This window comes from Monodon monoceros, unplaced genomic scaffold (assembly GCF_005190385.1).
Source record: "Monodon monoceros isolate NGI ecotype Baffin Bay Population unplaced genomic scaffold, NGI_Narwhal_1 Super_Scaffold_19, whole genome shotgun sequence".
Lineage (NCBI taxonomy): Eukaryota > Metazoa > Chordata > Mammalia > Artiodactyla > Monodontidae > Monodon > Monodon monoceros.
In genome coordinates, this window is record NW_021703775.1 from 1,475,332 (window position 1) to 1,501,626 (window position 26,295).

The following is a 26,295-nucleotide window of genomic DNA, read 5'->3' on the forward strand; positions in this document are numbered from 1 at the left end:
AAGTAGAGTGTTTATTAGGAGGAAAAGGGTAAAGTACGCGTGGATAGACACACGGGCGGACTCAGAGAGAGAGTCGTGCCCTCGTGGCAGTTTGAATCACTTACATGGGGCATTTCTTCCGGGTTTCCTTTGGCCGGTCATCTTGCTTTGCCTGGTTCTGAGTCCGTATTTGGTTTATCTCAGGGTCCTCCCCGTGTGTGTGTGCATCTCTTAGCCGAGATGGATTCTAGTGGAGAGGCCTATGGGTAGACTTGACATCACTCCCTTTTTGACCTCCAAGGAGCTTTCTAATCGGGGAGGTCTCCTGACTTCGAGAATGAGGAATCTGTGGTCTCTTCCCTTCACTCTGGGCAGGGCCCAGCCTCCTGTCTTGATTGTCCTGCTATTCTCGTCCGGGAGTATCGGGCCCCAGGGGACAAATCTCCACTTGCTTACCTTGGGGGGGGGCATCTATGTCCTGCCTCAGTGGGACCCCTTGTCTTGCAGATATGAGGGTGGGGGGCGTGTGACCCCCGAATGTGGCCGAAGCTCCGGATGACCTTGGATTCTGATGCCCCTTCTAACTGTCCCGAGACCCTCTAAAGAGACTGTCCCCAGCGCTGTCCCGCGCGCCTCACCGTGACACCCGGCTGTTTTTCAGGTCCATCCCGCCTCCCGCCGCCTCGGGACGCCAGGTGCTGACCCCGCAGACCTGCCATGAAACCACACTTGAAGCAATGGAGACAAGGAATGCTCTGCGGGATATTCGCTTGGGGTCTCCTCTTTCTGGCGATCTTCCTGTACTTCACCGACAACAACCCTGCCCAGCCCGCGCCCAGCTCCTTCTCCTTCCTGGAGACCAGGAGGCTGCTGCCCGCGCAGGGAAGGCAGCGGGCCATCATGGGCGCCTCGGAGGGCCTGCCCGAGGGCGCGGACGCTCGCAGGGGGCTGCCCCGCAGACACCCGTATGGCCTCCTGCACGCGGGGCCGGGCGACCTGCGGGCGTGGGCCCCAGACGGCTTTGAAAACGAAGACGACTTCCTTCCGCCCCAGACGGGGAGAACATCGCAAAGCGCTTTGCCGCCGGAGGACGCCGCTCCGGGCACGTCGGGGGGCCCGGAGGGGGCTCTGTCTGCGCGCCGCGCCCGGGGGCGGTGGGCGAAGCGAGGGGCCCGGAGGCAGAGCCGGAGCGCGGCGCCCGGGGTGGGCGAGGACGGGCAGCGACTGTACTCGTCCACGTCCCGGGCGCTCCTGCGCCGGCTCTGGAAGGGCGACGCGTCGGTGCGGATGCTGCACCCGCGCCTGCAGAAGGCCATGGGCGCCTACCTGCGCGCCAACAAGCACGGCGTGAACTTCCGGGGGCGCCGGGCGGCCGGGCGGAGCCGCGCGGAGCTGCTGTGCGCCCTGCGGGGCCGCGTGCGGGTGCGCACCCTGGACGGCAGCGAGCCGCCCTTCTCGGCGCTCGGCTGGCGCGCGCTGGTCCCCGCCGTGCCGCTCGGCCGGCTGCTCCCGCACGGGCTCCGGACCTGCGCCGTGGTCACGTCGGCCGGTGCCATCCTCAACTCGTCCCTGGGCGAAGAGATAGGTGGGTCCCCGCGGCCCCCCGCCCCCAGGGTGGCCGCTCCTGCACTGTGTTTCCGGAAAGTCTTAGGTCTTCTTCCTTCCCTGGGACTGAATGACCCCCGGCGGGTGGAATCCCAGCAGAGGTCTCCTTTGCGGAGACTCAGAGCAGAGACAGGCATCCTCCGGGGAGCTGGGGGCCCGGGAAAGGGAAGCCCGTGGCCCTCTCACTGGCCCGGTCTCAGGACCCACCTCCTGCAGAGCCCACGTTGTGCACTGACAGCTCCCAGCCGAGCCTGCACCCCTGATGACCCCTTAATGTGGCAGGAGCAGGAAGGACAGCAGGGGAAACCCCACCGGGCGACGAGCCTTAGGGGGCAGCTCCAAACAGGAGTTTGCAGGATGATAATTGTCACTCGTTCAAGGACTAAATCCCTGTCCCTGGGCTCTGCGGAGAGCCCGACAGCTGGTGAGAGCATTGATCCGGTGGGCACCGTCACCTCCAAGGTTGGCACACACCCAGCCTCTGGGCCCCAGCTGCAGCCTGGGCTTCCATCTTCCCTTCTGTACTGTCTTCAAATCCATTCCTGAGCCCTGGAGAACACCCCTGTTAGTCTGGCCTCTCCAGGGAAACAGACCGGTGGGATACGTGTAGAGAGAAAGATTTATTTTAAGGCCTTGCCCCTGCCGTCCTAGCGGCTGGCGGATCTGAAGTCTGCAGGGCAGGAAGGTAGGCTGGCTGGAGACGCAGATGAGTTGATGTTGCTGCCTGAAGCCCCACATCTGCGGGGCTGGCAGCTCGGGAGGGCCCCTGCATCTGGAGGCAGAAGCCCTGCTTCCCCAGGAACCTGCGGTCTAGTCTAATGCCCCTGAGTCCTCTCAGTGCCCAGCCCACCCTGGTGCTGCCCCCGTGACCCCTCAGGCTCATTTAGCAAACACGCACGTAGCCTCTACCCCGTGCTGGCTACCGTACACTAGGTACCAAGAAAACAAGTGCGGATCAGACACAGTATCTGCCTTGAGTCCAGACGTAAAACAGCGCCGTTCTCGCAGGTGCATGGTGTTAGCTCGTCGCTGACCTGGACGTGACCTTCAGGGGGCACTGCCACTTGACAGAAAGGAATCGTTGTTTCTGGGGCCCACTCATTGTTCCGTGTCCTCGAGGAGTAGCTGACACTCCAGAGCCGTCTTGAGGTAGGGCGACACCCTTATCATGAGGTTGCACAGCCCAGACCTCCTCCCACTGGCTCTTGGGAATGAAAGTTGAAAAAACAAGGCCCAGGTCTGGACTTGCAGCCTGGGGTGTCAGTGTCCCCGAGCTGACATTAAGTAGACTCGTAATCACGCTGTCTGTGTGTCACATAAGCTTGCAGCCAAGCCGAGTCGAGCGGCTGCTACCAATTAGGAAGGAGCATTGGTTCAGAGGCCCCCCAGGGCCAAGTAAAGCCACACTTCTCCCTGGTTTTCGAAGACCATGGTTAATCATGGCAGAAGGAATTTAAGCAGCTTTAAAGCAGGTGGTGACTTGCTTTTGGATTTTTTTTTTTTTTTTTTTTTTTTGCTTTGTTTGAAGCCCCACTGCATCATAGCTGCACATTTGCCTTGCGCTCACCTGCCTGGGAGAATTCCCTTGCTCTTTATTCTGGTGTAAATATCCCTGACCGGAGTCTCGTAAACTCCTCTATTCAGAATTTGGAAGAGAGTGTGAAAGAGACTAGGAGTTCCCCATTTCTGGGGAACATGACACGTCAGTTATATCTCTGTTAGTTTCTAGTATCCGCATTTAATTGATAGCGTCTGCACTTATACAAAGGTTCATGATTAGAATCGTAGAAAGGTAACTGACGAACAAACACACTCAGAAAATTTTTTAAATTCTCTATTGTTTTGCCTCAGTTCCTTTGAGTCCAATTTTATAGCCATCGCTACCTTTTTAAGAGTATGTAACGTAACACAGTTCAACTCGTAAAGACAAGAAGTCTCGCTTTTTTATAAGCTGGCATCTCTCAGCATCAGCCCTTGTGCCTGCCACGTGCTGACATTTCTCCTTCCGACTCTCCTGAACATACAGAGGCTTATCAACACACAGTTGTTAACACCTCTCCTAGTGAGAACAAATTCACACAGCAGAGTCCTTCAGGAAACTTGGAAGCGGGCATGCTGTGCTATTTAGCTAAATCTGTCTTCATCCCTAAGCATCTACTTGTGTGAATCGGCTAAGTGAAGATTAGAAGTCTTGCACGAGGTCGTGGTTTTATGAAAAACTGAGGGCAGAGCTAGAAAAGTTCCTGCGGGTGGCCCCCTGTCTGCCCCCCCTACCCTCCCTGCCTGAGGGCTCAGCCCCTGCCCCCCCCCCCCCGCCAGGGGACCAGGGAGGCGCCAGGGTTGCAAGTGGCTCTGCTGGCTGCTGCCTGGGCAGTGCCGTCCTGTTTCCCAGTTCTGTTAGACTGAGTCATACCTTGTAATTGTTTAAACACCTCCACTTTGAATATGTTATTGAAAAGCAAACTGAACTGTTTTGGAAACATGGAACATTCTTTTCTAGAGTGGTGAGGTGATCTTTTTTCAGCCATTCCTGTAAATAATAATAATTTGGTAGTGAGATCAGTAGCAGCAATCCCGTGGAAACACACTGCAGATGAGAAAAGTACTCTGAACTTACAGCTGTCACCTTGAATGGGAGGTCAGGATCTGTTACTTGAAACTAGGATTCTGGGAAGTGTGTGGGAAATGGGAGGGTAGGGAGGAGGCTGTGTAGGGAGGGGGCGTCTTCCCGTAGCGAGCTTGGGATTTGGCGTCCTGTTACCTTAAAAACAAGAAAGCAGGTCATATAGTCATTCAACAAGCACAGGTCCCCAACTCTCCACCAGATACTGTGCTCGCCACTAGTGACAGAAAGATGGATGAGGCCCATCCCTAACCCTCAGATCCTCTGCTTGCTAGTGGGAAAGACAGACTGTAAACAGACAATTCCAATATCACGGTTAGAAGGACAGAAAGATGCACAGACAGACAGGGAAGACATGACCGCGGAATCCCGCCCCACCGCGAGGGCAGACGTCTGAGGAGGGGAATCCCGGCCAAAGGCCAGCAGAGCAGTTGGATGAGAAACAGCACGGTGTGGGGGTGATAAGGGCTGGGGACCACTATGGGCTGGGGGTAGAGAGCAGACAGGTAAGTTGGACGGGTGGGCAGGAGGTCAGCCACTTCATGCTCTTGGATGTCATTCCCCAGAAATTAGACTTCTCATAATGATTGTAATAATAGATAGCACTTAGAGGGTGTTTACTGCAGGGAAGTTCTCATCCGCGGTGCTTTTATCTGTGAACAAGCCTTGCGATGCCAAGTGACAGACACGATTATTCCTGTTCTATGGGTAAGGAAACCAAGGTACCCAGAGACACAGAGGGTAGAGCCGGATTTGAACTCCAGTCTGGGTCCCCGAAACTCCAGCTCTGGCCCCTTGGCCTCGCGGTGCAGAGGTACTGAAATCTTTGAAGCAGAGGAGTGATGGGTCGGTGTTTCATTTCGGAAGGATTGCTCCAGAGCCTAGATTGGAGTAAGCACGTTGCAGGAGCCCCAGTGAGGTGAGACAGACGAGGGCGGTGGGTTTGGGGGAGAGGAGAATCATCTCTTGGGCAGGCCATTCCCCGTTCCCGAAAGACAAGGCGCTGGCTGCCCTTGCAGATTCCTGAGCTCGGGAAGGGAAGGGAGCGGTGGGGATGCAGTGCCCAGGGCTGGGCAGGGATTTCGTGATGCTATGCCTTCTGGCTGGCTGCTCCTTGCAGGGTTTTCATCTTTCCTCAGTGATGCTCTTAGCCTGGCTCTGCTCTCAAGGTCAACGTGAAATGGCTCTAGCGTGGAGATGCCGTCTCCAAAAATGACGCTTTGCTTTCTTCCCCTGTGCTGGCTGTGTGATCATTCCTCCCTCTCTAAATGTGAACGGACAGCTTAGTTTTGCAGGTGGTTATCTGGGAGAAGCACACCCAGGTGCGCATTTACGAATGTGTCCATGTGACGGGCTCTCTCAGCTCATCGTCCCCACACGCCCCCTCCCATCCTGGTCCATCCTTCTCCCGGCCAGCTGGGGGAAGTTCAGTCTCATCCACGGCAGCCCCGTCCCTACCTGCCTCTCTGTGTCCTCCATGAAACTGACCTTTTAACTCTTCAGCCTCATATGACTTCCAAAGGAGTGAACCTAGATTACCTTTCTGCGCCCTGTCCTTTGTCAAGTTGTTCTAAGGCTTAAAACACACCTCAGTGTAGAACACCAGCTTTTAAAGGCTGGGACATTGTCCGGGGTGATACGATTCGTTAGGAATTTCTGCGTAATCAGTTAGAAATGCACCCACTACTTGGCAACCTCAGTTTGTTCACCTTACCTCTAGACGAAGGCTGTACTAAGGGTGGCGTGGATCAGTGGGAGCACTGGTCCGGGAGTGCCAGCATCCTGCTTCCTGCCCTGGTGCCATCCTGGTTACCTCTGAGTGCCTGGAGGCCACCCCACTGTCTGGGCCCCCCCTCACTCCCTGCCTATGGGAGAGTTGCCCCAGGTGAGCAGGTCACATAGTGTCTGGCCTTGCACTTGGAGCCCCCATGATCCTTTCAGGGGCTCAGAAGGTGACAACAATTTTCATCATAGTACTCGGAGGTCTTTTTAACTGTTGACATCGGAACGGATGATGCAGGAGCAATAGTGGATAAAACTGCTCCTTAGCACAGATCGAGGCAGTGGTACCCACTGTACTAGTCCTCACGGGATGTTTTCCTGCCAAGCTTAGCAGTGAAAGCAAAGCATGCCAGCTCCACGTATGGATGTCCTTAATGAAGCAGTAAAAATGGTTAGTTTGATTAGAGTTCAGTCTTTGAAGTACATGTGTTTTTAAGACCAAATGGGAAATAACATGAAAGCATTTCTGCCAACCAACCCCCGACGGAAGGGCACCGATGTGATTGAGCTGTGAGCGGTACTAGCCACTTTTGTCACAAAACACAACTATACTTGCAACAGATGACTGATGGACGTACTTAATTTAGACTTGGACATTTGGCAGGTATTTTCTCAAAAAGGAAGTAAGCCTTGACTTTTAGGAAAATAACTGACAGTGTTTGTTGCCAGTGATAAAATTAAAGCTTTCAACCCTGAGCTTGGAGGCTTCCCAAACTTAAAAAGTGATGAGATCCGTGGTGACATTAATGATATTTGATACTTTATAATGAAATGCTTCAATATTTGAAAGATCTGCATTACTTATTGAACAGATAGCTTCCAAGTGACCGCTGCACCGTGTTACAAAATACACATGGATGAATCATCCTTTATGTTTTTAATTGAAATATATTGGGTTGGCCAAAAAGTTCGTTCGGGTTTTTCCATACCATCTCACGGAATTTTTTGGCCAACGCAATAGTTGATTTACAGTGTTGTGTTAGTTTCAGGTGTACAGCAAAGTGATTCAGTTATACATACATATACATATATTCTTTTCCAGATTCTTTTCCATTATAGGTTATTACAAGATATTGAATATAGCTCCCTGTGCTATGCAGTAGGTCCTTGTTGGTTACCTATTTTATATATAGTAGTGTGTATATGTTCATCCCAAGCTCCTAATTTATCCCTCCCCCACCCGTTCCCCCTTTGGTAACCATAAATTTGTTTTCTGTCTGTGGGTCTATTCCTGTTTTGTAAGTTAATTTGTATCATTTTTAAAGATTCCACATATAAGCGATATCACATATTTGTCTTTCTCTGACTTACTTAGTGTGACAATCTCTAGGTCCATCCATGTTGCTGCAAATGGCATCGTTTCACTCTTTTTATGGCTGAGTGGTAGTCCATTGTATATGTGCGCCACATCTTCTTTATCCATTCATCTGTCGATGGACAGGTTACTTCCATGTCTTGGCTGTTGTGAATAGCGCTGCTGTGAACATTGGGGTGCGTGTGTCTTTTTGAATTAGAGTTCTGTCTTTTCCAAATAAATGGCCAGGAGTGGGATTGCTGGATTATACGGCAACTCTAGTTTTAGTTTTTTAAGGAACCTGCATACTGTTCTCCACAGTGGCTGCACCGACTTAACATTCCCACCAAACAGTGTAGGAGGGTTCCCTTTTCTCCACACCCTCTCAGCATTTATTACTTGTAAACTTTTCTTTTTTTAACTTTTGGCCGTGCCGCACCGTGCAGCACGCGGGATCTTAGCTCCCTGACCAGGGATCGAACCTGCACCCCCTGCAGTGGAAGCACAGAGTCTTAACCACTGGACCACCAGGGAAGTTCCTATTTGTAGACGTTTGCATAATGGCCATTCTGGCCAGTATGAGTGGTACCTCATTGTAGTTTTGATTTGCATTTCTCCATTAGCAACTGTTGAGCATCTTTTCATGTGCCTGTTGGCCATCTGTATGTCTTCTTTAGAGAAATGTCTGTTTAGATCTTCTGCCCATTTTTTGACTGGGTCGTTTGTTTTTTTTTTTTTTTTTGATGAATCATCCATTTTAAGAGCAAGATTAACTAATGGATTTTAATGTAACAGCACAAAAATTGATACTGTTTCACATTCCACACTGCCACTAACCTTTCAGAAACTAGCTCTTGTGGAGTTACGATGAAGTGTCAGAGGAGAATATTCCTAGTCATCTGGAAAGACTCTTGAAATACTCCCACCATTTTCAACGATATATCTTTTTTTTTTTTTTAACATCTTTATTGGGGTATAATTGCTTTACAATGGTGTGTTAGTTTCTGCTTTATAACAAAGTGAATCAGTTATACATATACATATGTTCCCATATGTCTTCCCTCTTGCGTCTCCCTCCCTCCCACTCTCCCTATCCCACCCCTCCAGGCTGTCACAAAGCACCGAGCTAATATCCCTGTGCCATGCGGCTGCTTCCCACTAGCTATCTACCTTACTACGTTTGTTAGTGTGTATATGTCCATGACTCTCTCTCGCCCTGTCAAAGCTCACCCTTCCCCCTCCCCATATCAACGATATATCTTGAGTCTTCATATACTTCAACTAAAGCAATATACTGCAGCAGATTGAATAGAGAAACAGGTATATGAAACCAACTGTCTTCTAAAAAGCCAGGCGTTAAAGAGATTTGCACACATTTAAAACAGTGCCCTTCTCACTATTTTTCGAAATGTTATTTCTCATAAAAATGTATTTTACAGATAAATTAATAAATAAACATTTACAAGTTTTCTGTTTTACTCACTAATGTGATATATTCTGAAATCTGTAATCCAGATAAACAAAAGGTCTCTGGGTTGTCAGTAATTTTCAAGAGTGTAAAGGCGTCCGGAGACCAAAAAGTGAGAACCGCTGCTTTGGGTGTTTGACGAATCAGAGATACGTGATCTCACTTCTCACTCTCTCACAGGTGGGCTTTGTTGTTTGCTCCAAGTTAAATTAGGAACGTGCATGGGGTTTTTGAAGCTGAAGAAATCGCATAGAAATCCCCCATCGCTGATTAACTCTGCTTTCAGCCCTTTTTCTGGGAAACACATTAGACTCCACAAAGCAGTCTAGATACACACATATGTCTCGAAATTTCCTGTGTAAAGCATGTCTTTAAAGACCGTGAACACATACCAAGTATCTAACTATAACTTAGAGGATAGAGGGCCACTTGTAATGGATTGATGTGTTTTTATGTTTATTTGCCCCCAGCCAGGATCTCATCCTAAGTAAATAGGATGCCAAACAGTGCGTGTGTGGGTATCTGAATTTTATTGGGGTCTAGTTAGCTTCAGGTATTGAAAGGTCTGCTTTAAGATATTTTCCTAAATTATGCTGATTTTTATGCAGAGGGAAAAAAAGAAGTAAGTTTGTCATTTATGTGCCCTCAGATTCCCACGATGCAGTTTTGAGATTTAACTCTGCTCCTACACGTGGCTACGAGAAGGATGTTGGAAATAAAACCACCGTCCGCATGATTAACTCCCAGGTAAGATGGGTGGACTGTTCTATAGGTAAATAGCTTAACTGGGTGAATGAAGAGAAATCACCCAGTTATCCACGACCACGACCTTGCTTATTTCTAAAAGTCTTGTAATTATAAAGAATTAGTGAGGAAAAGTGCAGAGAAATGGGAGTTCGTGTGTGCTGTGAGTAGGAAAAAAGAGTAAATAAGATCAAAAGGAAAAATCAGAGTAGGGGTACAAATATATATATGTAGCATATTGCATTTTGTGAACTGAGGAAAAGAAAGGTAAACGGAGTAAATCATGGGGATGGAGGGGAGAAAAGCAAAGGAACAGAATTCAAGGGTCAGAAGAACAGCTCAGAAACTTTACTTTGTTATTGAACATTTTAAAAAGGAAAATATCTCTTTTTTGTATGTTCTCAATGTTTTCCAAAATTCATAGCAAAATTAGCCTCAGAACAAACCACAACAATTTCTAGAGTTTCAAACGGTATAAAAAAAATGGGCTGATGAGCGATTTATGGTGAGTTTGTTGCAGAACCAAAGATCAGCTTTCTTCGTCGGGCTCTGGGCTCACAGCCTACAGAGGTGAGAAACAGGCCCCGGTTTCCTGAATTCAGAGACGCCACTGATTGAAGATTCCTCATGTGTCTGATGACAGCTTTTAAGAGAGGAGGAGATAAGCCCCAGCAAATTAAAATACAGCTCCCTTGTGAGATACTCCCTAACTTCAGAGAGATTAAAATGTGAAGCAGAAGAGGGCATCTTAAAACCTGTGGGAAAATTCCATCTTAAAAATGAAGCAAGTCAAATGCATCCTTTTTCCCCCAGACTATAGTTGACAAAAGCTGATTGGCAGGTGAGACTGAAGGACTCACTCAGGACCAGAGAGGGCCCCAGAGCGGGGACAGTCATACCGGGTGGATTCACGTCTCCTGGCCTCTGGGCCCAGTTTGTCCTGAGTTTGGCACTCGGTAGGCCTTCTAGGCCTGCAGCTGTCGTTGGCGGGGGCTTACTCAGCCAGGAGTTGCATCAGGAGCTGGTGCCTCTAGATGACTCCAGGGCTGCTTTTTTTTTTGGTGGCGCCGCATGGCTTGCGAGATCTTAGTTCCCCGACCAGGGATTGAACCCAGGCCCTCGGCAGTGAAGGCTCAGAATCGTAACCACTGGACCGCCAGGGAAATCCCTGGTTCTTTTCTTAAAAAAGAAAGCCCTCCTTTGTCTAAATATTTCCTGAGTGCCTTAGCGTGTAAAGCCTGCCTCTCTCCCTCCCCCAGAAAGTCTGAGGAACATTTGTTTTTTCTTGCTCCAAAACTCCTTTTTAAAATTTTTGCCTCTTTTTAAAATGTAATTGTGAAGGCCCAAAGCCTTGTTTTGAAATGATTCTGCTACGTATTTGCAGATTCTGACCAACCCCAGGCATCACTTCACTGACAGTTCGTTGTATAAAGATGTCATCTTGGTGGCCTGGGACCCAGCTCCGTATTCTGCAAATCTTCACCTGGTGAGTATTTCCTTGGTGCCCCCACCCTTGAGGGTCAGACAGCGCCTTTGACCGATACGTAATGGGAGTAAGTCAGGGATTAAACTTTGACGGGCAGAATGAAACCAATTGTGGGTGCGAATTAAATTCACACGGTTTGAGTCCCGGTTGCAGTAGCGCCCTTGCTGAGCGAAGTCCCTCTGATGCTAAAGTGTTTTTCTGGAGGATTTAAAAAACAAAAACAAATGTACAATGTCTAGATGTTCAGAAAGTCCTAGCGACACCAGAGCTTGGGCTGCTTAAACTCCGAATTTTTCCATTGTGAGATGGTTACATCACCTTTCAAGTAGTTACAAGACCTTTTGAAATACATGGGAAGTTCTTGGCAAGAAAGGCTAACCTTTGTGAGTCCTTATTATTGAAATGGAACGTGTCACAGGCTTTTCCTGAGTGTGCCACTCTCGGCTTCTGCCTCCAAATCTTTTTAATCTTATACGATACGGTGTAAACGAGGTTATTACTAGCCATCAAAATATAAGCAAGTTATCGATACATTCACAGCCTCTCTACTTTTGGTGAAACCTGGCATGGAGAGCCAGCGCACTTGTTCTGAAAGGGGGCTGGGAAGATCGGTTACAGTTTAGCCCCGTGAGCGAGGCTGTCAGCTGTGCCAGTGTCTGTGGACTCGTTCTGCCGTGACCTGAGAGGATGCCAGCTTCCTAAGACGAATGTGGGAACAGAGCTCACCCCACCAGGGCGTAACTATCCAGGAGAGCTTCCCACAGTCGATGGTCCCTCTGGAAGGAGCATTCTGTCACCAGGCATCCTGAGACAGAGGCTGGACACATACCTGGCGTGATTATAACTATGCTCAACCAGGGGTTCACGTCAGCATCATCTGGAGCATCACTGTTCAGAGTATCCGTCAGAGACCATTTCCCAGGAATCCGGGCATATCCAGCCTCCACGTGTGGGATTTTTTGTTTTTTTTTAAATATTTATTCACTTGGTTGCACTGGGTCTTTGTTGTGGCAGGTGGGCTCCTTAGTTGTGGGATGCGAACTCTTAGTTGCGGCATGCATGTGGGCTCTAGTTCCCCGACCAGGGATCGAACCCGGGGCCTCTGCATTGGGAGCACGGAGTCTTCACCACTGCACCACCAGGGAAGGCCCCCACGTGTGTTTCCAAGAATGCTCTCTGGTTGATTCTCCTACACACCGTCTACTGAGAACCGGCATCAAGTGGGTGTTTGCACTTGTCAGCTTCCTTCCAGCCTGAGGTTCTGTGGTTTTAAGTTCTGACAGCTTTCTTGCTGTTGGTGGACCCATGAGAGGCTGTGGCTGTTGGCCCCTGCTTTCCCTCTCCCTGCCCCAGGGTTTGGGGGCACAGTTCACTAAAGATGATCTGCCTGTCCTTGTCAAAATTTTTAAAGCCACAGACCCCATTCAACCAGGGACTATGCCTTGGGATCTTCATCCAAGCCCATCTTTGCCCGAGGTGTCTGTTTGAAAGGACTGTCAGAGCCCTATGAGCTGAGCCTCTCCCCCCACACCTCCAAATCCCATTTCTCGGTGGCACCTGAGACACTTCTGAAGCCTTGTTTTTTAAATCAACCTTATTGTTTATTTTTTCCTTACAGTAATTTTTGTGTAGCCGACCTAAGTGCACATTTTGATGGGTAGTAGCAAGTGTATACAGTCCTGTGTCCAGCACCACAATTAAGGAACAGAAGCTTTCCGCTGCTGCAGAGCCCCCTGTGCCCGCCCATCTGTCTCCCAGACCCGACCCGAGACCCAGGCAATTACTGACATCTTTCTGCGCTAGAGATTAGACTGGGAAAACGTATTTCTGAAATACAGGGATTGAAACTACGGCCATGGGCCATCCGGCCATGTTTTTTTGTTTTTGTTTCTTTTTTTTCTTCCTTTTTTTCTTTTTGTTTTCTTCTTTTTTGGGGGGGGGTGTGCCCCTGTCTTTGTAAATAAAGTTTTATTGGAACACAGCCTCGCCCATTCATCTTGTACCCTCGGTGGCTGCTTTCCAAGTAAATACACAGCAGAGCCCAGTAGTAGCAGCAGAGACTCTATGGCCCTAAAACCCTGATGTGTTTACTATCTGGCCCTTTCCAGAAAAGTCCAGTGACCCCGCCCTAGCCCTTCTCCCTCATTTTACTAAAGAATAAGGCACTAGTCCCCCAGGCTAGACCTCAGCTCTGTACTCACCCCCTCATCCAGTGTGGAAATGCCTGCAGAAGAGGGGTTCCGCATCCCCTCCCAGCCCGGCCCCTCAGCCTCTAAATACCCCGCAACGCGGGCGCTGCCCGGCTTCCCATGGCGTGGTCCTCTGACTGTGTTATTTTTTCGTCTTAGTGGTACAAGAAGCCGGATTACAACCTGTTCACTCCGTATGTTCAGCACCGTCAGAGAAACCCAAACCAACCGTTTTACATTCTCCACCCCAAGTTTATCTGGCAGCTTTGGGACATCATCCAGGAAAACACGAAGGAGAAGATCCAGCCGAACCCGCCGTCCTCGGGCTTCCTTGGTAGGTGGATGCCAGAAGGTGGGATGGCTGGGCAGCGGGGTGAGGCTTAGGGTTTAACAAGTATACATTCATGTTAGATGACAAGAGCGCCTAGAAGGTGGCTTTACAGGGAAAATAGATGAACTGAAAACAGCGCAAAGACACTGTCCCAGTTCCCAGTGGGCATGTAACACGCCCCCCAGCCCAACATTTCCAAGGGTGAAATGAGGACTGCTTTACCTTCCCTCGTGACGGGTGGGTCAGGATGGGCCCGGCTGGGTGACCCCTTCGTTCCACAGGCCTCGTGGGGTCACTTGCAGGTATTCAGCTGTGTCATGGGGTGGCCTCACTCCCCTGCCTGGCCCCTTGGCAGGGACAGCTGGGAGGCCGGCTCAGCTGGACTGGTGACCGTGTGCCTGCAGGCGGTGGCCTCGCGGGAATTGGACCCTTGACGGGAGCTCAGGGCTCCTGGCAAGTGTTCCAACGACAGGAAATTGAAGCTGCGGTTTCTCAGGGCTGGAGGCCTGGGGACTCTCTGTGGGTCACCGAGAGACTCAAGGGCCGGAGACCCCAGGGCCACCTGGGACCTACCACCCGCTCGCGTGCACATTGCTGATGTGGGCCCGGATGAAGGATGGGAGTTTGTGGCCAGAGGACCACACCCGAGACGTTGCAAGTTTCCTGGTAGGTCTGGGCTTTGAGTAGCCGGATTCTAGAGCCATGTCCCACTGTCTCCAGCAGACCCGCCAGCTGCAGTCTGAGAATGGACTTCCTGTAACGAGGGCATCACAGTTGGCTCTTGTGTATTTTTCTGTAGCCAGGCTCCGATCCACAAGTTTGTGGTCTTAACCCACTTCTCTTCCTGTGTTTCAGCCTCTTGCCCCAACATTTCCTTGGTTTTACCTGAATAGGGTAATACTAAGGGAGGTCTTAGATCCCCTTGGCCATAAGAAAGCTACAGTGGAACCAGAGGATAGTAACTTTGTCCATAAACCACTGCTAATGTTCTCCACCCTAACTTCGATGAATTTACACCCTGCACCTTAACTCGGGTGCACAGTCGGTCCCCATGACTAAAGGAGCGTTTGTGGAGGTGACACGGGGTGGTGAGGGGTGCAAGGCGCTGGAGTATCCGAAGCGAGTCTTGCGGGTTTTGAAGCGGGTTCGAGGTACTATAATAATGTGAAATATTTTACGCAGAATTCAAGACAGATTAACGACGCTGCGTGCTGTTTTCCTCAAGCATAGCTCCTCCCACCCATTTTATGTCGTGCCATCAAGATGCTTTGTTTCCAAGTCACTTTGCGAAATCCTAAGTGCTGTATCTTTTTTTTTTTTTTTTTTTTGCGGTACGCGGACCTCTCACTGCTGTGGCCTCTCCCGTTGCGGAGCACAGGCTCCAGACGCGCAGGCTCAGCGGCCATGGCTCACGGGCCCAGCCGCTCCGCGGCATGTGGGATCTTCCCGGACCGGGGCACGAACCCGTGTCCCCTGCATCGGCAGGCGGACTCTCAACCACTGCGCCACCAGGGAAGCCCAAGTGCTGTATCTTTTGTGCGGTTTTACGGACTCCTGCGGACTTAGGGAAGAGCGTGTAACGGGGTGGAATGAGGCTGAGACAGCATAACAGGACGCGGCCACCTGATCAAGCCTTTTTCCCATCCGTGCCTCCCCGTGAATTCCTGTGGCCGATATTTGATTACAGCAAGAGCTCGGGAGACCAGTGAGGGCTGTCAGGTACCCTTACTGTCGACGCGCAGTTTGCAAGTTTCCACTGACATAGTCGTAGCTGGAGAACACTATTTCCTCATGTGTTGAAAGAAATCCTGCCACCTGTGGACAGCTTCCTTTCACAGCTATTTGCTGAGCGTTTGTTTGGAGTTTTCAGGGGCTGCTGCTTGCCTGGGTGGCATCTTTTCCGGGAGGAAGCGGACTGCGGTCGGATGTCACTGCAGGGGTGGTGGCTGGGCTGAGCGACAGTCCTTCTCTGCTGTCACTGGGTTTCCAACCATGGGCGAGTCACTTACTCGTGTGAAAGTCCCTGTGCTCCTGGGAGAAAAGGGAGTCATAACAACACCTTTCTATCAGGCCGTTCGCAATCGTTATTATTTTCTAGCACCGTCCTGTCCAGTATAGCGGCTACTAGCCACAGGTGGCTGCTCAGATTTAAGTTAATTAGGATTAAATAAAAGGAAAACTTCTCTTCCTTGGTGCACGAGCCCCATTTCAAACTCTCAAAGCTATGTGCTCCCGGTGGCTCAGTCCTAGGCAGTGTAGACGGAGACCGTCTCCACCACAGGGAAGGTTGTAAAGGACAGCACCGCTACATCCTGCTGACCACAAAAGGATGAAAGGGAGCTCATGGAGAAGGTATCAGGGTCCCACTGGACACTGTGCCCTGCGGGTGGGGACACACGTGATAGAAGATGTTTGCTATTATCAATCAGATTTCCGGAAGATAAATTCCCTGGAGTATGAGTGCTGAGCAAAGGGTATGGCGTGTCGATCATTGTTGGGAAGCGCCGACTTACCGCTTTTTCTTTGAATTCTGACCAGAGGCCATATTTGTCCTTCTGGGTCACAGAAGGACAGCCTTACAATAGTAAGTGCATCAGAGACGTATGCCGTGAACCATCCGCTTCTCCGGAGCAGCAGTGAAGGGATTCTTACCCCTCTGGCACTGCACATGTATTTTTTAAATTAGAAGGAAGTAGCGCGGATCCAGGCGATTTAGATGCTCCGTGGGACCGGTTTCTCTGGAGCAACTCCTTCACTTTGTTAGGACCCTTCCCCTCAGCCCGCTGGGAGCTGCTTGTTCACACATGAGGGACATTTCTCTTTCATCCCCAGTTGGATACTGGAAGTTTTCTCTCGTTCTTTGTTACTAGGAGGTGGGTTTCGACCGCACCGTGGCCTGGCTGAGGACAGGGAATCGTTTCCTTGGAATCCCATTGTTGCGGTGTAGCTATCATACAGACGGATGTTGTCCTAGAAGGTCCGTGAGCTCGTGTCTGGGGTCCTGCAGCCTGGCCGGATGGTTTTGCCACCTGAAGTGGTGGGGCCTCCAGCCAAGCAGGAGGCCCAGCTTCACCCCCCGGGGCTCGGGGCTGAGCATCGTCAGGCAGACGGGCCTGGTGCACCGGCCCGACCAGCAGCATAGAGAAGGGAGTCCTCTAGCCTACAGGTGACAAGGCCTTTATTGTACAAACCACCAACGCCCCGTCCTGCCTCTACTGATTATATCATAAGTGATGTTTCTAGAATTCACGGATGCAAACGCTATAATTTCAGCCTAGTTAATACATGCACAAGAATAATATGCTTAAAAGCCAGTCATAACTTCCTTTCCTTTCCATTTTATTTTGAGTTTGGGGTTCTAATTTTCCAATATATCATCCAAACTCAGATGTTAACACAAAATAATAACACATTAACCCAAACTAATAAGCCACTTAACATCCATATTTATGAGTGTATAAAATCGATCACATCATGTTGATCAGGGACAGTTTATTACATTTACATTTTTTACATTTTACATTTAAATTCACTATTTATTCACATTAAATAGTGAATCCTGATCAAATAATACAATATAAATGAGCTATTTATTTATTTATGCATTATATGATTTTACTTAATAGAGTAGATGCTTCTTATTTTATTTCATGAAATGCAAATTTCCAGACCATCTTTTAATTACAGCTATTTTCTGGAATTATCACTTCAAATGTCATTTGTGCTCCTTCAATAATCTTAAATATAGTTCTCTTGATTTTCCATCTTATGATGGATTTATGGGGAAACCACAGAATACCTGCTAGATTTCCATTAGGTCAGCATATTCAATACACTTGAACTTTCACCCTCACCCCTCGCTCAGAAGCATATTTTGCAGAGTTTTATGGACATTCTCAGAAATTTCTGGTTTACCTCACATGTGATTATGTTCAAGTGTTACCTGGAATGGATGAAAGCCAGTATTCTTCCCGTCACTTGCATTAGGTTCTGTTTATATCCATAGCTTATTTTGCTCCACGTTAAAAGGATCCGTTCATCAAGGGAAAAAATTCTATTACTGTGAACGATTTGGGGTGCTGTTACTTTAAATATTTTGCCAGGTGCAAAGTAAGACAATTTTCGTTTGAGCACAATTAAGGTAAAGGCTCAATGATTAAACTCTGCTGGACTCTGACACATATTAAAGGCATCTATATATATGCAAAGTAGAGTTTTATAGGGGAACCTCATTCATTCAGGATCTGTGATCATCTGAACATGGGTGGAAGTTTGCTTTTTATCCAGGTTTTGGACAAATAAATGAGTGCTTGTTATGCTGAGTCATATCATGTGACATTTTATTAAGACCAGTGGAAATGCTTTTTAATTGGTTTGATAATTATATTGAATTATACAATATTTTAAAACCCATAATTTGGCAAGTGAATGCCTCTTGGGTCATAATTGCCCAGGAATATTTGCACTTTTTTTCCTTCAAATGAATCCCTCCTCATTTGTAAAAACTTAACATTAATTGAATTATGAGTTATGTTCAAAGATTTTTAAGAACTGGCTGCACACCCATTTTGATTGGCTTCGAAAAATACATTAAAAAGTGTCTCAGTATTGATCCGCCCATCAAAAAGTCTGGCTCCACATTGAAAGCAGTAAAATTTTATTAGTGATGAAAGCAGTTACTTTTTGGTAGTCCATAAACAAAATTATGTAACATAAAAGTTCCTTAAGTGATGGTTTAAAAAAATTCTTTACTGAATAGCACAGGCTTAGATGGTTTGTATTCGTTTCGCTTTTTGGGTAATCCTGAGCAGTCCTAAGAAAGGAAATGAAAAACACACACAAAAAAACATTTTTAGCATAACCAGCTGTGAATTCCCCGTGTCGGCTTGGCATGGGGAAATGATTAGGAGCTAAACGTGATACTGTGAATTTCCAGGTATATACGGCATCCGTGCAGGAAAGAACCACCATGGCAGGCCTGACAGCCGATGGCTGGGAGCCCTGCTTGCAGGGTTGGCCCTTGGCTGGCATCTGGGAGCCTGGGTTTGGGGAGGCCCCCTTAAGTGCCAGGGTGGGTCACTGCGCCCAGATGCTTATACGGCAGCGGGTCCACGCCCAGCACCTGCTTCCTTCCAGAGTCTGGAATGCTGGTGTGTGCTAGGCACAGCAGGCCTGTAATAAATCATTGGCTATGTGCTGCGTCTGGTGGGTCCTCCTAGCGAATCATCAAACCCAGAAGCGAGCTGGGGCCTCCCAGCACGGTACCTTGTCAGTGTACCTCAGAGAGCATCTGAGGACCACGTGTTGGTGTTGACGTCACTTGTGGATGACAGGGCCCAGCATCACAGCACGTCAGACATTGTTCTCAGCACAGTAGTTAAGACGCTTTCTTCAAGTTGTCCTAAGAACTGTAGGCTATGAGCTTGCCACCTATTGTGAAACTTAAAGTTTCATTCTTTAGTTGGATTTACTTATTTTTTTTCTTAAAGAAACTTTCTCCAAATTCCCAGTTTTCAGCACTGTGCCCAGTTGAATACACGTGTGAGTTTAACTGAAGAGGCTTCTAACCGTGCCTGACAGCTCTGGTCTCTCCCGGTCTGGTCCCAGCCCTATAGGTCCCGCGGTCTCTCCTCCCCACACACATGCCCCGAGCTGTGCCAGGACTGTTACACCCCTCCTGACATTGAGGTCCGCCTAGGTCCCCTTTGCAATACGTGAAGAAGTTTCATCTTCCGGGTTTTGTGTGTGACTAAGTACTCTTAACTCCTAGGAAAAGTGATGTGCAGATATAACCACATTTAATAATGATTTTCGGTATTTATTATATGGCAGAGTCTGAATCTAAACTCAAGTTTATGTGTGACGTCGGCCTTAATAAATTAATAAGCAGAGCATGCGTATGCCAAATGCAATGACCACGCCGCCTACAGAAATGTAAATAAGAAAAAATGTCCTCCACCTTTGCGTCCATAAACCTTGTCCACCTTTCACATGTACCAATGAGCTATAAACTGATTTCCCCTCCCTTTGAAGGTGCTGCCATACCGATTCTGGTATCAGTACTACAGCTGGCTGTCACTTGATCACTTAGAGCAGATTCGGCTCTAACTTAAATTTTAGGATGCTCTGGACCAAGGCTAATGGTTATAGGAGCCCACAAGTTCATATGGAAGCACAAAATGAGATGCAAAAGCCAGGAGGATGCACACAGATGACTCAAAATAAGACACTTCTGAACCTCTGTCGGCCTTCAGTTTGGACGGCCGTGAACTACCTAGCAAATGTCAGTATTTCTGAAGCTCTAGAAGTCACTTTAAAATATAAAGTATATATGAAAATGCAAAAATATACCTATTTACTTAGTGAAACCATAACTTTTTGCCCAGTCATATGACAAAATCTATATTGTCTATTTAATAAATACGTGATTTAAAGTGTATTGATAGTAGTTCACTAGCAGTAAGAGGAAACGTTGTCTCTGGAAAACTTTCCAGAAAACAGTAACCAGATTCGAGCCCTTGGTAGACCTTTGAGGCCAAGTAGTTGGCAAGGACACCTAGAGAAATTACTCAGACTTCTTCTTACTTGGGTGGGAGTAGCAGTTCAACTCCAGGTTAGTTGTCTAACATGCAGAATGGTCAGCTACTAAGGAGACACTTCCGGGATCCCTACAGCAGAGTTTTTCAAAGAATACGTGTGTGACACCATCCCGGTCCTCCAAGCATGGTAAGCAGACCAGCACTGGTCCAGGAACGTTTATTATTAGTCTACGACTAGATCAGTGTAGAAACTGAAAGTACTTGGAAGGTTTTATAGCAATTTGACATAGCATGGCAACCTAATATGTGATCATTTTTCTAGTAGTTCATTGTTCGTGTATCTTACAGAAGTATTGGTCTGTGATGGATAGGAATTTTTTTAATGGCCCTTCACCACAGGTTGTGTTGTTTAGGAATGCTTGTTAAAAATTCCGTTTCTGGGGCTTCCCTGGTGGCACAGTTCGTGCCCCGGTCCGGGAAGATCTGACGTGCTGCGGAGCGGCTGGGCCCGTGAGCCATGGCCGCTGAGCCTGCGCGTCCAGAGCCTGTGCCCCGCAACGGGAGAGGCCACAACAGTGAGAGGCCTGCGTACCACAAAAAAAAATTCCCTTTCCTTGGGAGTTCCCTGGTGGTCCAGTGGTTAAGACTCCGCCCTTGCAATGCAGGGGGCATGGGTTCGATCCCTGGTCTGGTCGGGGGAACTAAGATCCCACATGCCACGTGGCATGGCCAAAAAAAAAAAATCCATTTCCTGGACCCCAACATACACCAGGGAACCCAGGTCTCTAGGGACGGGGACAAGCCCGGGAATCTGCATTTTAACAAGCTGCCAGGTCGTCCTTTCACGCTGAAGGCTGAGAACTGCTTTCGAGGGAGGACAACAGCGTCTCTCAGGAATGACAGTGGCTTCTCCCACTTGGAGACCAGAGTTGCAAAGGCGACGGCTAGTGCACGCAGATCGCAGCCCCCGTGGATGAGGCTGTGTTCTGGGCTGACAGTAATGGGAGTGTGGTTTCCAGACACAGTTCCACGCTCATTTATCAGAAGCTTTTGTGCAAAAGACACCCTTGAAGGAGACTTCCCTGGTGGCGCAGTGGTTAAGAATCCGCCTGCCAATGCAGGGGACACGGGTTCGAGCCCTTGTCCGGGAAGATCCCACATGCCACGGAGCAACTAAGCCCGCGAACCACAGCTACTGAGCCCACGTGCCACAACTACTGAAGCCAGCGCACCTAGAGCCTGTGCACTGCAACGAAGGGTAGCCCCCGCTCTTCACAACTAGAGAAAGCCTGTGCACAGCAATGAAGACCCAACGCAGCCAAAAATAAATAAATAAATAAATTTATTAAAAAAAGAAAAAAAAAAGATACCCTTGAAGCCTCTTCACTGCGCTGCAGGAAAACCGTTGTAATAAATATACGGAGGGAGGATGTTCAGGGATGAATCCTTCATGAAGGATTCTGGGATGCTTTGATGTGGTTCCTTGGGCACAGCTGGCCACACGCCACGCCCAGGGAAGGGAAGGGAGGGCGGGCGGCCAGCGCGAGCCCTGATGGGCAAACACGGAAGCGTCCTCAGCTCCACAGACACAGGCCTGTGACTCTCACCCAGAGACACACACGGCAGAGGCGGCCTTGCTCATCAAAGGTTTAAAGTCACAGGAATAAACGAATGTAATTCTCCGGGCACGTGGCTTTCTCACCCACTGTGTCAATTCCTCATGGGTGATTTTGTGATGATGAAGAGAAACGTACACAGAGCAGAGATACCAGGGGGGAAGGAGGGGGCAGGATAGTTCGGGAGTTTGGGATTGACGGGTACACACTGCTATATTTAAAAGAGATAACCAGTAAGGACCGACTGTAGAGCACAGGGAACTCTACTCAGTATCCTGTAATAACCTAAGTGGGAAAAGAATTTGAAAAAGAATTTAAAAAAACAAAAGAGGCAGAGATCTTATCGCCTGTGCGAGGCTGGGCTGGTGCCCACCCCCTCGGTGACTTGAAGCAGGCGCTGGTCCTCGGTTCTCTCTTGGCTTCACCTGGATCACCGTCACGGTGGGCAGGGCCCACGGACGCGGGAGGGGGGAAGGGAGCCCGCAGAGCTGGGAGGAAGAGGGGGACTGAGCAGGGACTTGAAGTTTCGACGCAGTTGTTGGGAACAGCGTCACTTCCTAGACCTTGACCTGAAGAATCTGTCTCTCGTTAGGGGCGTGGTTTACTCTCAGCCACAGCAGCTTCGTGGCCCGCAAGGCGCATCCTAACGTCTTCTCAGCAGGACCCCAGGGTCCCCTCTGTCGTCCTTTCTGCTTCCCATCCTCTTCTTCCCCCCACCCCGCCCCGCCCAACATGGTACCTGCGGCTTCAGGCCTCACCTCCCTGGGGACCTTTCTGGGTCCCCAGGCAAAACCAGGCCCTTCCCACTGCTCCCCTGGGCCCCTCGTGCCGTACTTTCTCCAGTTGTGGGGATTTTCATGACGCACGCACAGTTGATTAATTAGAAATACAGTCGTCCTCTGCAGAGAAACCTTGTCTGTAACAGGAGCTAACTGTGTGACTTCATGTGTTTTTCACAACAAGGGATATCCTTTCATAAAAGGGCTAAGCATTATTTTTTTCTTTTCTTTTCCTCTTCGGGTGTTTTTTTTTTTTTCCTTTGGCTGCACCACGCGGCATGTGGGATCTTAGCTCCCCACCCAGCGATCAAACCCACACCCCTTTCACTGGAAGCGTGGAGTCTTAACCACTGGATCTCCGGGGAAGTCCATATGTTTTTTAAGTTTAAAGAATGTTAACAAAGATGATGGTGGAGCTAGGAAAAGAAAGCTCTTTAGTATAGATCCAGAACGAGATCTGCTCAATGGTCATATGGTTTTATAGCTATCTTGAACATTAAAAAAAAAAGAAAAGAAAGCAACTTTAATATTGACAGTTCCAGTGAGAAAAATAATTTTAATATTAATTTTGAACACCGTATCTCCATCTCTTTCCGTTGAAGCAACTATTTTAGCATCTGTTTTTTTATAACATGTGTTTCTTTGTTATATCACAGTCCTGCTGCACATTAGCTGGACCTGCATGTCGAAGGTGGTACATGATATTCTGACTTGGGGATGCAGATCTGGCGCTGACTGTCCTTTCCTTAAGTTTGATCACTTTGTCTTTTCTTCTCACATTCCTGGGCCCCCAGCGGTCAAGTGGACGAGTGAATGTTTCACAGCATCACATCTTAACACGCCCCCAGCCCCCAAACCGCACGCACGCCCCTCACTGGAAGTTAGAGCCACAAAGTGAAGCCGACAAGGAGGGGGGCACGGAGCAGGAATCTCCTGCACCAGCCGTGCCCCTCCACCCCCGCCCCTTCAAAGACGTCCCCCACCTCGTTACCTTTAAAAAAGCAAGAAAGCAGGTCACATAGTCATTCAACAAGCACGGGCCCCCAACTCTCCACCAGATAACTGTGCTCGCCACTAGTGACAGAAAGATGGATGAGGCCCAGCCCTAACCCTCAGATCCTCTGCTGTCTGGTGGGAAAGACAGACTGTAAACAGACAATTCCAGTGTCACGGTCGGAAGGACAGAGAGATGCGTAGACAGGGAAGACACGAGCGCGGAATCCGGATCCCGCGTCGCTCACGGCTCCGGTCTCTCCTGCAGGCATCCTGCTTATGATGAGCCTGTGCGGCGAGGTGCACGTGTACGAGTACATCCCGTCCGTGAGGCAGACGGACCTGTGCCACTACCACGAGCCCTACTACGACGCGGCCTGCACGCTGGGCGCCTACCACCCGCTGCTCTACGAGAAGCTGCTAGTGCAGCGGCTCAACACGGGCGCCCAGGGCGACCTGCACCGCAAGGGCAAGGTCGTGCTGCCCGGGCTGCGGGCCGTGCGCTGTCCGCCGGGAGCCTGAGGGGCTGGCCGGGCTCCGAGTCCTGGAGATGCTGGAAGGTGCCCTGGAGGGGGCGCGGCCTTCGGTCGCCAGCTGTGACTTCGTAGTGGCCACGGGGGTCCTTCCCTTTCTAAGCCATTGAGCATTTACGACTGCTTTGAATATAGAAATGGAACTCAAAGAAATAAACTCGAGAAAGTTGCAAAAAACTTTTGTAAAGAATAGCTAGGAAAAAAGCAAATGTATAACAAATGGGTAAATAGCTCCAAAATGTTAGTCTTCTCTTTACTAGGGCTGGTTTCAGGTGTCAGGGATACGCCTGATAGATGACACAGTTTGTACCTGGAAGCACCCATGCTGAGGGACAGTACATGTCCCATCAACTGTGCCACTTGCACGTGCACTTGTCACGAAAGAGCCTAGAGTTGATGACGAACGTCTGGATTAGCGCCCAGGCATGTTTACACTAACAGCAGAATCCGCGGTATATCGTTTGAGGGGTTTCTAGCCCTCGGCATCCCCATCTCTGCTCCCAGCTGCCACCGAAGGCTTTGCTCTTTGTGTATCAGACACACTTCTAAAACCATAAAGCCTTCCTCCTGAGCAGTCCAAGAAAAAGCCAACCCTGAAGAGCAGCACAGGGGCAGCACTTTGTTTTCCTGCAATATTTCCTTACTTGACTAGGAACGCCCCCAGGCAGACAGGAACATCCCCGGCAGGTAAATGCAAAATCGGGGGCTGCAGGTAGCCCAGGGCAGGACGGCCCCGGGCCGCCGCTTTTCTGGCCACCTCACCTGCCAGCCCTCCCCATAGCCTTCTAACCACAGGCGCTGACGGTTAGGACAGCCCCGGGGGATGTGGGGGGTGGCTTCCAGCCTCTAGCTTCACCCTGTGCTTCTGGGGATGCACACCCGTCTCTCTCATGCTCTTTTCTTGCAGGTTGATATCAGCTATTGGGATCTGATGGTGACACACTGATTTTTCACTAATTCTTCCTACAGACAGCTGTTTAGGAATCCCACCCTCGTTTTCACCTACCTGTTTCATGTCAGCAACATAACAAAGCCATGTAATTAAATACAGTTGTGTGAAAGCATCGCTCTTTAACAAATAGGAAAGTAAGTATTAATACACGCTTCGGAGGGAGAGGCAGGGAGAGGGAAGAGTGTCATCCCAGTGTGTTAGCTGGATCAGTTGCTTTTGTTGTGATCTCAACTTTTGTCACTGATACATCAAAAAAAAAATTTTTTTTTTTTTGGCTGTAAATGTAGTGAAACAGAAACACTTTGGAATATCTTTTAGTTAAACATGCGATTTCAATCTATAACTAAAACCCATCTCAGTGGTACAGTTAAGACTTCTTGGCCATGACAAGAGCAGCTTAATTAAATCTGTTGTCTTTCGCAGTTGTGTGAACGTCAGGAGAGTTTACTGCGCAGGGTTTTTTGTTCCAGGATCGGTTTTTTTCCTGAGCAACAGTGGCTGACAGAAACCAGACACTGTGTTTGGTTGGCGGGCTCAGCAGAAATCGGGTTGGGTCCCAAGCATCTCCTACAGCTCACTGTTACAGTGAAGGAGGGCATCACTGAAAAACTTCAACCATGACTATATCCACTAAAAGCCCACTTTGCGAGCTTTGCTTCTGGATCTGGGAGGAGGGATGGTAATTCTGTTCAGCACATTGGCTTACGTCTGAGATGTGGCCAGGCCACTTTTCTTCCTGGTTTCCTGAAAGAGCGTGCTCCTGTCCAGTGTCCGGTGAGTAACATTTCAGTGACTCTGGGCACTGGGAAGTGGCTGATGCGGGGTGAGCAGTCCAGCCACCCTTGTTCCCCCCCCAGACCCTCCAGGCTCTGCCTTCAGAGGCCCATGACGCTGAAGTTTCTGTAATAATCTTCCTACTGGATTTCCCTACCGGCCTCCTTATGTCCAGGGCAGCCCCCTCTGGTGGCGTGAGATCATGGGTAGAAGAAAATTTACTGGGGGTCAATGTAAATATTCAAGTTCAAAGGCCCCAGAAAACACTGCAAAGATCTTTAAGTACTGATACCCTTTACTGTGACACATGTACTTTTAAAACGTACTTTCAGTGTCACCAAGGTTACAAGGTTGAAGAGAGTAAAGAAAATTTTATTAAAAGTTTTGGATGTATTATGGCCTTAAAGACCCTTGGGAACCAAGGTCTGCTAAACATTGAGAAAATGGGGTACACGTATTAATACAACGCGGGCTGGGCATTCTTCTATTTAAAAGTTTAAATTGTTTAACTCCTTAAAAGTATTAGGAGGTTTTAGTTGATGTGCCGGCTGCTTCTAGTATGAATGAAATCGGCCCTAAGAGGCAGTGTTTTCCCAGACATTGATGAA

The 26,295-nt window shown here is 49.0% G+C and overlaps 1 protein-coding gene across 1 annotated transcript; it reads left to right on the forward strand.

Moving 5' to 3' along the window:
* Positions 1-696: 696 nt before the first annotated feature.
* On the forward strand, positions 697-23,950 carry ST6GAL2 (ST6 beta-galactoside alpha-2,6-sialyltransferase 2). The gene is made up of 5 exons (XM_029232654.1): positions 697-1,564; positions 9,401-9,498; positions 10,880-10,981; positions 13,330-13,504; positions 23,697-23,950. The coding sequence occupies exons 1-5, from the start codon at positions 697-699 to the stop codon at positions 23,948-23,950; spliced, it is 1,497 nt and encodes a 498-aa protein (XP_029088487.1).
* The last annotated feature ends 2,345 nt before the right edge of the window (positions 23,951-26,295 follow it).

Coding starts and splice junctions, on each gene's coding strand:
- ST6GAL2 (XM_029232654.1), top strand. CDS start 697: ATGAAACCACACTTGAAGCAATGGAGACAAGGAATGCTCTGCGGGATA. Junction 1,565..9,400: donor GTCCCTGGGCGAAGAGATAG/GTGGGTCCCCGC, acceptor ATGTGCCCTCAG/ATTCCCACGATGCAGTTTTG. Junction 9,499..10,879: donor TCCGCATGATTAACTCCCAG/GTAAGATGGGTG, acceptor ACGTATTTGCAG/ATTCTGACCAACCCCAGGCA.